General features: G+C 50.6%; 1 protein-coding gene across 2 annotated transcripts in view; it reads left to right on the top strand.

The window, feature by feature from the left end:
* Nucleotides 1–14619, top strand: part of CPNE2 (copine 2) — a 41382-nt gene that overhangs the window by 15869 nt on the left and 10894 nt on the right. For both annotated transcript variants that reach the window (XM_048958258.1, XM_048958257.1), the window contains exons 5-12: nucleotides 2632–2703; nucleotides 6299–6382; nucleotides 8095–8184; nucleotides 8532–8630; nucleotides 10421–10507; nucleotides 11102–11161; nucleotides 13079–13212; nucleotides 13594–13648. In XM_048958258.1, coding sequence (XP_048814215.1) covers nucleotides 2632–2703; nucleotides 6299–6382; nucleotides 8095–8184; nucleotides 8532–8630; nucleotides 10421–10507; nucleotides 11102–11161; nucleotides 13079–13212; nucleotides 13594–13648 — 681 coding nt within the window. The remainder of the gene's footprint in view (nucleotides 1–2631; nucleotides 2704–6298; nucleotides 6383–8094; nucleotides 8185–8531; nucleotides 8631–10420; nucleotides 10508–11101; nucleotides 11162–13078; nucleotides 13213–13593; nucleotides 13649–14619) is intronic.

Here is a 14619-nt window from a genome sequence, read left to right on the forward strand (position 1 = left end):
TTCGCTTCTGCATTCCAGTTTATGTTGAATTTGCAGCAGAGAAGCAAAGGTGTGGAAGAAAAAGCCAACAAGGAGTTAAACTGCAGGCAGGTCTAAAAGCACCAGATGGGTCTAAAAACATTTTAAAAGACCAAGATCTGCCTGCTGCAAGGGCATCTCCCATCGCTGTTTGCTCTAGAGACTGGGAAGATGCTCTTAGCTTTTCTCTCTTAATTGCTGCAGTTAATCTTTAAAGGCAAAAGGAGAAGCTGCGTTGAAGCCTGCATGGCACCTGAGGCCATGTGCCTTTCCCAGAAGTGGGCTCTTGCTGCCCCATACCTGCCACTGGAGTAGGAAGAACCGAAGGAGTTGTAAAGTTTCCAGTCGAGTTCAAAGGTTTCCAGCTTTAAAGGAGGAAGCTTCTGATCTGTCACTGATGCATCATCAGAACCAAGGGTGCTGGGATGTCTGCTGCTTTGCTTTGTGTGCTGGCAGCGTTTGGTCCTGGCAGCCTGACACATTGCTGGAGCTTGTGCCCCAGGGGTTGTGCTGCCAGTACCAACCGAGACAGTCTTCTTTGTGCTCCCAGAACGTGGGGTTGGGAGCCAAACCCTGCCTTCTTCACCCACAGTCCCTTCAGCTTTATCCAGGTCTCCGTTTTCTTAACTGCAGCACGCAAATGTCAAAGGGCTGAATGCAACAGAAGTGCCTTGGCTGGAGTACTGGGATTGAGTGAGAGTCCTGAGGTTTGAAAGATGTGGAAAATCCCAAAGCACGTCACTATAGGAGTGAATCTTGAGGTCTTTACAAAGCAGTGGGGATGTTAGTTTCCATGGGGAGATGTCACCATGGTTTGTGTGCGTGGCCCAGCTCTATCTTGGCCTCTGAAGAGCCCAAAATTGCAGGGACTCTGTGTGGGTTCTGCTGTGGCCTGCAAAGGTAATTTGTTTCCCTGCAGCTCCTGTTCCTCTTGCCCTTTGACCACCGTGCGTGTCCACCAAGGGCTGTGTGGAGAAGAGTGATGCTGTGGTTTTGTTAAAGTACATAGGAAGCAATCCACTTATTTGAAGGCAATGTCCTTAAATAAATCTAAACTTCTGGGGTAGGCAGGGAAGAGAGCTCTGTGGGGAGAGCTGTCCTTGTGGGAGAGGCTGTGCCTGAGCAGATTCAAAGGCTGTGACTGCCTCACCATCTCTGCATGCTCCCCTGCGTCCATCAGTGTGAATAACCCCCCTGATTGCTCCTTCTGCAGGATATTGTCCCCTTGATTTCACTGAGCTGTAGAAAGGCCCAGTAATTAGGCTGCCTGTCCAGTGAAGAACAACCCAAGCCCCTGCTGTCCAGTGAAAGGCAGTTTGTCAGTGAGGGGAAAGGGAAGAACAGGAGATGGGAGGTGGAGAGCAGATGCTTGGGTAGGACAGAGCCTGGAGAAGAAATGCAAGTGATTCAGAAAGCGACTGCTAACAGAAGTGAATAAATGTGGGGTGGTGGTTTTTTGTGTTTTTTTTGTTATAAACATTCTCTTAGAATACCAGGAGACTCATTAGACGGTGTTCCAGACACAACCAGCCCACTGGTCTTTGGCAGTCAAAGCCATTTTGGAGGGCGTGTGAGAAAAATCTTGGAAACTGAAGTAATGTGGGCTGCACTTGTGCCTGCTGCAGCCATCAGGAACTGCAGTGCTCTTCGTCCTTGGGCCATCTTGATGGGTGATGGTGGGTGAACGTGGCCCCACTCCAGGCAGCAGTGCTGCTGGGATTGCCCTAAGGTCTGTGACGTGGATGATGAGGTGGCACACTGTGGTAACAATGTTTTCTGTAGCTGCTGCTTGCCCTTGACTTGGTCCTTGGTTGTGTCACTGCATCTCAAACCACAGCAGGGACACCTGGACGTGCCCATGCACAGAAATGGGTGCATGAGGCCGGCTCTGGTGGATGCTTTGCTGGCAGCTGTGTGACCCTGGGTAGCCAGGCCTGATAGGCATCGGTTGTTCCAAGGCTGGGGGAAAGGCTGTGGTGTTGGATCTGATTTTGGCTCTGTTTTCATAGCTTCCATCTTACTGCTGACCTTCTCAGGGAATTCATAGAAGCATTAAGGTTGGAAAAGACCTCTAAGATCACCTAGTCCACAGTGACTCCCCCCATCCCTGGGCAGCTGTGCCACTGCATCACTGCTCATCGCTTCCTCATATCCAACCTGAACTTGCCTTGGCACAGTTTGAGGCCTTTATCTCTCATCCTAAAATTGTCAGCTGGGAGAAGAGGCCACCAGCCTCCAGCTCACCACAGCCTCCTTCTGGGGAGTTGTCAAGAGCAGTAAGGTATCCAAATTCCTTTCCCTTATCAGGCTTTTCCTACCACTCAGTGAGGAAGGAGTTGGGGAAAAGAAAGGAAATGCCAGCTACCAGAGTGCCAGGAGCCCAGAGAATGAAGCAACACAGCATTTGTTGATTAGCAAAGGCAAAATTAGTTTAACTCTTCAATAGTGGGATCCTGTGTACATTAGATCTTCAGGAACTTGAGAATGACTTTTGTAGGAGCTGCACATCTCCAGGATGCGCATCCTCACATTGCAGGATTGCCCTCTGGGTTTTGGTTCTCTGTTCACTGACTTTTCATGTTAAAATGAACACAGCTTCCCCTTGTCTTTCAGATAGCTGCCCAAGAGCTGTCAGACAACAGAGTGATTACTCTGAGTATGGCTGGCAGGAAACTGGATAAAAAGGTGAGTGGTGATACGTCAGGAGGTTGTAAATGTTAAACTTCTGTTTCATAGGCTAGGGGATCTAAGGAGATCTCTGCCTGTGAGTACAGTAGTGTCATAAAGCTGTCTCTATGTAGAAAGCAAGAGGCTGGGGCTGGAGGTCCAGAGTCAGGTCCTGGCTGTGTCACTCCCTGCTGTCAGGATGTGGAATTCTTCATAATGCACTTTGAGAAGGAAGGGTTCTGTTTGATGCAGGACCTGTGTACCATCATGCCTTAAAAACATCTGAGCCAGATTTCTTATTTCAGCGGTTGCTGTCTGGAAATGTCTCCTGACTGGGCTGACAGTTTTGATACCCCTCAATTCAGCATTTCAGAAGTGCTGAGTGCTCCTGGCTTGTTGCCTCTAGCCCTCCTTCAAATTGAGTGAGTGTTTGTTTATGGATCAAACAGGAGGGCCCATCTTTCCAGAGGAAGAAGCACCAACCTCATGGAGATAGATAATGCTGATTTTTGCTTTGGGTGTGACGTGCAGGGTAACCGTAAGCCATTCTGAACAGAGCAATCTGACCTTATTTACTAGGCAACCAGAACGATTCCTCTTAAACCAGTTCTGTTGCTAAGCAATCAATGTTTTTTTTTCAATTTTTTCTTCCTTCCTTCCTAGTGTCTCCAGAGCTTGTGTTGTTGGTAGGATGGCCCTTGGTTTTCAAACCACGGTAAAGCATGCAGCCAGGCATCCTTGCTTTGTTCAGTCCCACTGTCCAAACCAGATGGTTTATCCAAGTGTTTTCCCCAGCTGTTGGGAATGACTGTTACCTTGCTCTTCCTCTCATCCTGTCTACTACTCCACGGTGCAAAGAGCTGGATGCTCCTACTGAGGAATCCCCAAGTAATTGCATTTCCTAAACGAGCTGGAAAACATCTTTGAGATGATGACAACTTCTGAGATGTGGCTGAGTCAGCCCCATGCATGTCAGTGAAGAAATCTCTGATGCAGCAGCTTTCTTCCCATGAAAAAGCCTCTGCCCTCTTGCAAGGCAAGGGATGAGATTTCATTATAGATGTGGTTCCTTCAAGCTTCATGCTTCGTGGTTCCTGCATGGCTTTGTAGCCATGGCTGTTGTGAAGACCAGAGCCAAGGATCTGGTTCCTCACCAAGCCTCACTGTGATGCTGGTACCTCAGGCATGTATGCAGTGGTTATATTGGCAACTTAATTGTTGTCATCACTTGCTCCATAGGCAGTTTCCTTTCTAACCTGATTTTCAATCAGGTCCTTCTCCTAAGTTATGCAGAGCTGACGTCTGGTGATATTCTTCCAACAAGTCATCATAGGTTGGTCTCCTGTTCTTCAGACCCACAGTCAAAATACAGAAATTTAGCATCTGCCTGCAGTGCTATAGGCAGGCAGTTTGTGAGGTAGACATAGTTGTGCTGGGCTGAGGACTGTGAATAATCTGTCTGGGTTTCCTTCCAGTTTATCAGTAGATGTCAGCAGAAAGCTCCTTGCTGTGCTTCTGCAGTTACCAGGAGCTGGTGGGGTTTCCTTGCTGATTCCTGTAGACAGAACACCACAGCAGTGCTCAGAGTCCTGCTGGTGCTCAGGGAATGGTCATGTCACTTCAGAGCAGAACACAAATGAAAGTGGTCCCTGCACACGTGAAAGGAAACTGCAGACATTCAAGGCAGGTTGGCTGGGGCCCTGGGCAGCCTCATCTAGTGGGTGGCATCCCTGTCTGTGAGTGGGAACTGGATGGGCTTTAAAGTCACTTCCAACCCAGCCATTCTCTGATACACTGCACCCAAGCTGAGAATCTTTTACTGGCATCCATGCTGCTGACCAGCCCTCTCCACAGTGTCCAACCCAACGCTGGCACCTCTCTCAGACCAAGGGCAGGTTTTCCTCCCCATCATGAACCCGTGCTTGTCTGTGCACTGCTCACTGCATGGCTTCAAACAGCAAGGCTTCGCAGCGGGGGAATGTCAGCAGCAGAACCAGCCTGAGGCTTTTGTACCTTATGTCAGATCAGCTCTTGGTAGAGTTGTTACAAAAAGAAGAATCTTGCAGAAGAGAAGGCTCAGCCCAGTGATCCCAGTCCCAGCAGCTCAGTTTCTACCTTTTGCCAGGCTTGCATGGGTGAGATGGTGGTGGCTTTGACATGTTAAAATAACGGTGCACAATCTTGTGGCTTGGAAGCATCTCCCACCCTGCTTTGAATGGAGCAGGGCTGGCTGGACTCACAGAGCAGCTGCTCTATGTGCTTTGCTTGGGATCCTGCCCTGCTCCCTGCTGCCACCTGAGCCCACACCTCTGTCACTTCCTGTGGAATCAGGGCAATGAAACCTCTTCAGGTTGCAGGTTAAGCCGGAGTAGGCAGGGCTGGGATCCACAGGGCTGGGAGTGCACTACTGGTTCTTGAACTCAGCAGCGAAGCTTTGGAGCACTGAGCCCAGGCTCTGTGTAAGCAGGCACAGTGCTGCACTGCAACCAAGTCTCTTGCAGAAATAATGGCTTATCCTGCTCTTCTGCAAACATAGCAAAAATATTGGAGGAGAACAGCATCAGAGAGGCTCCCTGCAAGCTGTAGTGGACTATACTTCATTGTGGCCCATTAACTTGTGGCCAATTATATAAAATAAAATGAAAACAGTCATCAGAGGTGACTGTGAGTTTTGAATAGAACAGGTTCCAGTTTCTCCAAGCCAAAATACTTGCAGTGATTTATGTTTCCAGCTGGCTTTGGAAACAGGGTTTGGATAGAAGCAGTAAAGGGTTTTCTGCTGGAGCCTGCCACCACACCAGCTGCTGCCTCGTGGACTGGGACCCCCAGCATCCCCCAGCCCTGAGCATCCCCACTATGTCCTCTGGATCCTCCAGCCAACAGAGTTCAGGCAGCCACCTGCCTCTGGAGTTCTCAGGAAACATGGGATCATTTGGAGCGTTTTGAGTTAGGTTGGTTTTTATCACAGTTTTTCTGAATGGGAGCAAAGATCTCTTGCAAGCACTGGGGATCCTCTCATCAGCCTTCCCATGCTGCTCCAAGACCTCAGTCACCCCGTGCAGATGCCCAGCAGGGATGTGTGCTGTGTTTGCCATACGGCTGTGTCCTTTTATCAGGAGGATGTCTAAGGAAAGCAAACGCATGCTGGCTGAAGTCTGTGTGTCTCGGAGGGTGTTGTATGATCTCTGTCAACACCCGTGCAGCTTGCTCCTTCAAGATTTGCTCTCCTCGTGCTTTCCTGCTGTGTGTAGGAGGGCTTTTTTTTTCCCCCCAGACTCTCATACATTTCATAGTTCTGTTTGTGCTTTGAAGCTCTGGTTGTTTTTCTAACCCAAACACAGCTGCCTCCCAGCTGGGGCTGTTTGTCGTAGCATTGGTGTCCAGAGATTGTGCAGGGGGGTGGGATCCACGAGCAAAGTCTCACAGACACGTGCCTGGGTGTGGGAAGGCTGTGACACCGTGTGAGCACTGACAGGACCTGCAGGACCCACACAGACACCATGGGAATCAGCTTCCCCATGGACCACTGATATACTGGAAAAGCAGGAGGAAGGAGGTATCTTGAGCAGCTTGCAAATCCTTGTATAAGCTGTGTGCTGTTGTTCTTCCCCAGGACCTGTTTGGAAAGTCAGACCCCTTCTTGGAATTCTATAAACCCGGTGATGATGGAAAATGGATGCTGGTCCATAGAACAGAGGTGAGAGCTACTGCAACACCACGGTCCTTATCTCCTTTTAAACATAATGATGTTATCTCATAAATCCCTGGTAAAGGGGGGTGGGATCCTGGGAGGTGGCTGAGGATCTTACTGGGTTTTCTTTTAAGTAGTGGGGCAAGGGAGGAAATGTTGCAGCAGCCTCCCCAAGTACTGCCCTCGTGCCAGACAAGCAGCTTCATGTTTTGAGATCGGATACAAAGAAAGTAAATTCTCCATTCCTGCCGCTTTGGGTACATGAATATAATCTGGTGTTAGCCTGAGGCTGGCTTTTGTCATGTCAGGAGGGAGGTGGCTGCAAGGAAGGGTTAGTGCTCTCCTTCCAGCCTGTTATTTAGGAGGAGCTGAGCCCAGCTGGCTGTGTGCAGTGCAGGAGCAGGATCCTCACACCGCCCACCCGTGGGGCCTGGTGGCTGGCAGCATATGGGCTCCACTCCACACACGTGCCTCCCTGCGTGGGCTCCCTGCTCTCCCAGCCTCTTGGAGGAGGTGTTTACAAATTCTCTGCTAAACTGTGCTCACGGTGTCAGGGTTTTTCCCAGTCTGTCAGTCTGTAATATAAAAGCCCATTGCAAGCCCCACGTGGTTATTTGACAGCTCTGTCCTGCAACGATGGGGACAGACATGCTCCTCGCCTGGCTGGGCTGTTCCTGGTCTCAGCAGAAGGAGTGATGGCTTTGGGGAGAGGAGAGGCAAAACTTCCTGCGTGTCTTGTGTTCTGGGGCTGTGAATTTGTTCTGCAATGCAAACAAACACCAGTGAGGAGACTGGCGTAGGGTTGGCTCTGCCCCATGCGTTCCCTGTACCTCCTGTAGCTCTGGCTGCTAAGCTCTAGAGTCCTTTGCAATGGGTCTTCTGCTCCAGGGATCCCTGTGTTTGCCTTGACACAGAGTGACGTTGCTCAGTGGTCACCCCTTGCCGACTTTCCATATGTTTTCCTTTCCCTTTTCCTTTAAACCTTTGAGCCAGTCTTTGAGCTTCTGGGATACCTGCAGCAGGTGCAGCCCTTGGGGCAGGGAGGTGATGTTGAAGGGTGCAGTCTGTGCAAAGGAAGGGGCTGTAGGGAGCATCCCATCATAGCACTGGCCTTTGCACCTCTTCAGGTGGCTGCTTCGTCAGGCTTGCTGCTGGTGCTTCATTAGAGAATACTGTCCTGCAAAGACTTTGCCTGAGCTGCTTGATGCCTCTGAGCTTTGTGTCCTGGACTGAGATTCACATCAGTCTCTCTCTTTGAGCAGGGCACTTTTGTGTAAGCATCTTCACATGCCCTGCAAGCACCTCCAAGGTCTGCAGCACATACAGCTTGCCTTCTCTCGGTGCATGTTAAAAAGCATCAATTACATTTCTCACAGAATCACAGAATTGTAGGGGTTGGAAGGGACCTCCAGAGATCATCGAGTCCATCCCCCCTGCCAAAGCAGGTTCCCTATAGCAGGTAGCGTGTAGCAGCTCTCCAGCTCGTGCAGCAGCTGTTACACAGATAAGGCAAGATCTGTGTATATCCAGGACTGCTCAGCTGTCTGTGATGGTTGTGGTGTTCCACCACTCCACTTAGATGGAAGTAGTGGGGCAGTAAGCTATGGCTGGGGTGAGGGATGTAGAGGACACCTTTATATAGGGGGGAACATCCCCTCCTTTGTGCCTGTGTCCTGTTTCACCTTTTGTAACTCTATCCTTCCATTTCCACCTCACAGGTGATCAAGTACACATTGGACCCCGTCTGGAAGCCGTTCACTGTGCCTTTAGTGTCACTGTGTGATGGAGATGTGGAGAAGCTGATCAAGGTAACGATGGACCTTTGGCTTCCTCTTGGGATGAGGGGAGACCTTGTGGCAGCCTACAGCTTTCTTGCAGAGAAGTGGATCTCTGCTCTTTGGTGTCAGCAGCAGGGTCTGAGGAGCTGTGTCTGGGGAGGGTCAGGTGAGGGTTATAGGGAAAGGTTCTGCACCAGAGAATGGTGGGCTCAGAACAGCTCCCTAGGGCAGCAGGCATGGGCCTGAGCTGCTGGAGCTCAGGGAGCGTTGGGACACTGCTCTCAGCTGTAGGATTTGGGTGGTGCTGTGTGGAGCCAGGGGTTGGGCTTGGTGATCCTTGTGGGTCCCTTCCAACTTGGGATGTTCTGTGATTCTAGGTCATGTGTTACGACTACGACAGTGACGGGGGGCACGACTTCATTGGGGAGTTTCAGACCTCAGTGGCCAGGATGTGCGAAGCCCAAGATGCCTTTCCAGTAAGTGCCGACGTGTTTTCTGTGCAGGATGGGGCAAGGGCAGTGGTGGCCACGTTGCTCCTTGGGGCTGGAGGTGGGTTTTGGTGCTTGCACTGAGACCTTCAGCCTGTGCTGAAGAGGCTCTGAGATGAGGAAGAACTGCTTTTTCCTCCCATCTACACAGCAAATGATTCAGGTCATTGCTTTAGCTGAAATAGATGTCTGAGTTAGAAAGTATGAAGGCAGTCTTGTCTGAAAATCTAAGATTTGCCTGAAGCAACACTTGAAGATGCCTTGTTGCCTGGGAAGGGGGGCAGTGGAGGGGGTGTTCCCTGCATGCCCGTGCTGCTGTGCATGACATGCCAGAGCACATGACTTGGGTGCAGCTGGGGACATCCCTTTGCTTCCTCCCCTCGTGTGGCTTGGTTGCTGCCTTGCTTGTGTAAGTCCTAGTGCCTCAGGGAGCAGCATTTGGGCAGAGACCAGGGCTGCACCCAGAAAGGTCAGGCACTCCATGCCCCGCACATCTGCGCTCCAGCTGCTGGGGGCTCTGGCTCTGAAGCAAGCAGTCTCAGTGCTGGGTACCACATGCCAGCATCCCTTCTCCCCGAGGCAGCTCCTCGTGACCTGTCTCTTCCTTTCATCTGGCCACGCTGATGTGGGTAAATACAGAAACAGGAGCAGGGATGCTCTTGCCTCAGAGCAGGCACCGCACGTTTGCAGATGGGAATGAGAAGATGAGAACTTGAGTCCCCTCTGCTGCTGTAGCATCGCTTCTCTTGCCTCAAGGCTTCGCTGTTTTCATGGCCTCCAGCCCATTGGACAGGAGGGTTGGTGAGGACCACTGGCACCAATGTGATTTTGGGGTCAGGTGGCCAGCAGTAAAACAGCAGCAAAATTTCCTGTGCTTACAGCAAGGAGTTAACCATGAATTCTCACCTCTGAGATCCAAAGGAAAAAAGCACTGCTTGCAATCCTCGTGTTGTTGGTTTCTGCCATAAATGCTCTCCAGGCTATGGTCTCCTGCTCTGCTGAATCGCCCAGGGCCTGGCCACATTCCCTGTTAGCTGGAGCTGCTCCCACCGTGGGTCCTTCAGCGTAATCCAGCTGCTTGATTTCTGCCCTAGAGGATTTTTATTTTTGTTTTTGCTTTTTTGTTGGGCATGCTGGTATTTGACCTATGCTGGGACATGAGATGGCTGAAATACTCAGCCAAATATGCCTTTTTTTTTTTTTTTTTTTTTTTTTTTTTTTTTTTTTTTTTTGGTACATGCTTCCAGAGCTGCAGTTTTGAGCCTGTTTGCAAGCAGCTCCGTCTGCTTTGGCTGGCTGGAAGCAGCTCAGCAGTGCTGTGCATTCCCTGGCCACAGTGGTCCCATCAGAGCTGCTTGGAGGCAAAATAGGGGCACTGTAGGATCTGGGAACCTGTTTGTCAGAGCTGACTCTTCCAGCCCAGGTGTGCCCAGCTGATCTCAGACTGATCCTGGGTGCACCTGATCTGGGGGTCTGAGCTGGAGAGAGTTGTTCGGTGTCCAGAGACTGCAGGAATGATGAGTCCACAGCCCACATTTAGACTTTGTTTTTTGATAAGAGGTTTTATTCAAATGGTTTTAGATTTAAAAAGAAAAAAAAAAAATGCAGCCATTATTTTCTGAATATAGAAAAAGCATTTATTTCCCAAGAGCTTCAGAGGAACAGCTGTGGCCTGCCCTAGCTATCAATGAGCTTGTCCTTGCTATTCCAGCAGTGGGGAGGGCACAGCAGCAGTTCTGTTTTGCAGTTAGCTTTGGGTAACAGCTTCTCTCTTACAGCTAGAACTAGAGTGCATTAACCCCAAAAAGCAAAAGAAGAAAAAGAATTACAAGAACTCTGGGATCATCATCGTCAAGTCCTGCAAGGTGAGCACAATGCTGGGACGTTTCTTTGGTAGGTTTTGGGACTTTATATTGCACTCAGCTTCCCACCCCTTCTGTCTCCAGTGCTCTTGTGTTTTCAAGTGCACATACAATGGAGCATGAGTAAAGGCAATTTTCCTTTTTTTGGGTTCTCCTCCCCTTGGAATAGGATTTGCAGCTCTTTGCTCTCTGTCGTGCCATGGCTGCGTCCCTGATGCCATGTACATGGATCGCTGTGGTTGGCCACATCACACGTAGCTTAGGAAGTGCTGGAATGCTGCTTTGAAAGACCCCAGCGGTCACAGAATCATTGATGTTGGATGAGACCACTAAGATCACCAAGTCCAGCTCCACCCCCAGCCCTCACCATGCCCACTGACCACGTCCCTCAGTGCCACTTCTCCACAGTTCTTGAACACCCCCAGGGACAGTGACTCCCCCATCTCCCCTGATCCTTCCTACATGCTTTGCCACATGGATGGAGCTCCCTGAAGGTCCAAAAACACAGTGATGGGAGGCCTGGGTGATTTCAGTGGTGTTTTCTTTTCCTGCAGTAGCGAAGATTGCTGATACACTTTGCTTTCTATTTTATTTCAGATCACCAGAGATTTCTCATTCCTGGACTACATCCTGGGAGGCTGCCAGCTGATGTTCACTGTAAGGACTTTGGCTTGCTGTTTGTCCAATAGTGGTAATAAATATGTCATGATCAAAGTTGCTGAAGGGAGGTGCTGTAGGAGGCTGCCCTTGGGCCAGCTGCATCCTGCTGGCTTAGCAGGGTGGGATTTCACAGCAATGAGGAGCTTGCTCCATCTTGCTGTTAAACCATGTGGTATTGGTACTGGCATCAGTACTGCAGTGCTCAGACGTACAACCTGCTGCTGCTGAGGATGAGGGTCCCATGGAGTCCTTCACAAATTTCTACCAGCATCTCTGCCCATCGCTGTGTTAACTGGCATCCAGATTGCTGAGAGAGGCCTGGGTGTTTTGAACCCAGCTCAGAGGCTCTGGGCTGTTAACGATGCAGTATTTCTGCATTTTTATTTGCATTTCCACCCTCACTCGAGCTGGAACACCAGTGGTTTGTCAAGAGGAGTTACAAGGACACGTTACAGCCCTGAGTGAACCCACCACAGAACAGAAGTGTTGTTTTTTTTCCCCCCATTAGCTTTCTAATTTCTGAAAACTTTTCTGCTGCGGCACTCAGCGAGCGCTGGGCACACGCAGTCATTTCAGCTTTTATTTTGTTGTCTTGTCTGAAAACATGGGGGGGGGAGGAGGAGGAAGAGTTACCATAGAAACAGGAACAAGTGCAAGAGCTCTTTATGTGCCATTCTGCTGCTGTGCGTGAAGGTCTTGGTGCTGGGGAGTGAATAGGAAGGGAAAATCATCCAGTTTATTGGTAGCACAGAGCTGTTGTGCAAATTAGTTGGAATGCTGAAATCTCACTTGTTGAGGTCTGCTGGTAATGGGAAATGCTGGAATTTTCTCCTCCCAAGGCACCTGGTTCAGTTTCTGCTCTCCTACGTGGCTCTCAGCATGTTTTGCATGGCGCCTCAGTTTCTTTATTGTGCTCTGACCAAGTGTGGCTTGGCTGCTTCTGTTTCATTGGAGCAGTGAGCTATAAGACCATCAATCTCATGCTGAAGAGGTCAGGTTTTACTGGGCTTCTCGCATGATCCTCTGCTGCCATCCTGAAGGGATGAGTCCAGGGAGGGCAGTGGCCCCTGGGACTCTTCCCATCCCCAGCTGCTCCACGCTGCAGGGGATGTCTTGTCATCCCCACCCCTGGCTTTGACCCAGCCCAGGAGCCCAGTTTTTCCTCTCTCATTACAGATACAGAGCAAAATCCCCTGCAAATCCCCTGAGCTCAATTTAGCCACCAAAGTTATTTTGGGTTTTTCCTATTTGCTCTGCAAACAAGGCGAATGCAGGCATGCCGTCTGCTCGTCTCTTCCTCGCTCTTCCCTCCCAGTCATTTCAAATCTGGTGGTTCATCGCCTCGCTGCATCTGACCACATTTAACTGGATCCGAGATCTCGGATATGCATTCCTACAAATGTCTTTAAATAGCGTGGAGGAGGGAGAAGCACGAGTGCCTTGCTGACAAAGCAGGAACTTGGCCTGCATTGGACTCAGGAGAAGCACTGTGTAGGGTAGCTGCAGGGAAAGCTCAGCTCAGGGTTGTGTCTCTTGGGACAGAAGAGGCCTTGAACCCAACAGAAGCCCAGGCAACCCTGCCTGGTTTGGTGTCCACGGAGCTCCTTGCTTGGCAGATGGGCAGCAGACTTCAGCATGAACCCTGGTGGTGGTGACTTGCTTCTTTGGGACGCCATGTCTGTGATTCTTGATGGTAAAAAATTTGGGTATCGTAGTGAATTACTTTGTCAAACCTTGCTTTTTTAGGTTTGTTTTTTCTTTAGGGAGGGTAAATTTGTCAAACTTCCCAAAATTGGAGGTTTGGGTTGTGATGGGGCTGTGCCTGGGCCTCAGTGTCGTCCATCTGCAGTGGAGAATGGGAGGATAGGTTTGTAGTGGTGACTGCTAACAGAAGGCAGTCTGTGCTTCCCTCAGGTTGGGATCGACTTCACTGCCTCCAACGGGAACCCACGGGACCCCTCCTCTTTGCACTACATCAACCCCATGGGAACAAATGAATACCTGTCGGCCATCTGGGCTGTCGGGCAGATCATCCAGGACTATGACTCGTAAGTGCTGTGCCTTTCTGCCTCTCCCATTGCTTTGCAGGCATTCCCCTGGCTTCCTGACGAGCTACTGGGATGCATTTCACCCCTTTCTGTGGCTTGACTTTCCACCCATGGAGCAGGGGGAAACGATGCCCTGCTTTTGGGAAACTCCTTGGAAGAAAATTGTGGTGTACATTGTGATGGGGGCACTGCAATGATGAGAGCACATAAGGGACAGAGTTTCTCCTCTTTCCCCATCAGCACTGTGGAGTGTGATGGTGCTCAAGCAGACAGGGAGCTGCGTTCCTGGAGCTGGTGGGATGGCGACAGTTTGGTGTGCTGAAGTGCATGCAGGCATCCCTTGTGTGCGTGGAAATCCACTCATGTTTTCTTCCCTTGCAGAGACAAAATGTTTCCTGCTCTGGGATTCGGTGCCCAGCTCCCACCAGACTGGAAGGTAACGTGTGGCAGCGATCTGTGTGCTTGAAACACTTCTGTCCTGAGAGCTTCTGTGCAGGAGCAGAGCTGGGGCATGGAGCATGCTAGGTTTGTAGGGAGATGTGAGGTGAGGATGGAGTGCAGGCTGCCAGGCTGGCACTCAAGGCTCCCTGGCACTGATACCTTTGTTGCTGATTAATCTTGCTGGTGGGAGGCAGGAGCAATCATGGGGCCGTGGATGAGTGTATTAGGTTGCAGTGAGGATGGGATCCCATCCAGAGGATGGGAGCAGGGCAGCCTCCAGATGATGCTGTGTGGGCAGTGCCTACAGGTTGTGGCAGCACGTTAGGGCAGGGAATTGAGTGTTCAGCGGGTTGAAGCCACCACGGTCTGTGTCAGGCTGTGCTGGAGTATCAGCAGCACACAGCAGCATGAGGAGCCTGCTGGAGCCAGTGTTCTCACCATGAGCACTGCTCCTGGATGGAAGCTTCAAGAAGTGGGGCTGAGGAATTGCTCCCTGCACCTGGAGCCATTGCTGGACCTCCCTTCCTCCAGTGTTTTCACAACATAACTTATTTAGCCCCTGATGGTCACTACAGCCCCAGAGTGCCTCCAGTCTTTACCTCTTTAACAAACTCCTCTGTGTTGGCGAGCATCTGGTCAGATGCAGAAATACTTCTCCTCTGGTCGGTTTGTCTGGTGTCTGGACCAGGAAATTCTCCTCAACACACTCCAGGATTCCTTGGGATTGCTTACAGCCTGTGCCTTGGCATCCCCTGCTTCTGCACCCCACTTCTTCCCAGAGATTGAGGACAACTGGGGGCATTTTAACCACGTACAGAAGCCCTACAGGACCGGTCCAGCACTGCTTGTCACAGCCATAGGAGCCACCACCAGCAGCAGGTGACACTGCTCATCCAGCTTCCCCTTTTACATGGCCTCGCATCTCTCAGCTGCCCACAACCACAGGGCACAGCCCAGGGGCTCTCA

The sequence above is a fragment of the Lagopus muta genome, chromosome 12 (genome assembly GCF_023343835.1).
Source record: "Lagopus muta isolate bLagMut1 chromosome 12, bLagMut1 primary, whole genome shotgun sequence".
Classification (NCBI taxonomy): Eukaryota; Metazoa; Chordata; class Aves; order Galliformes; family Phasianidae; genus Lagopus; species Lagopus muta.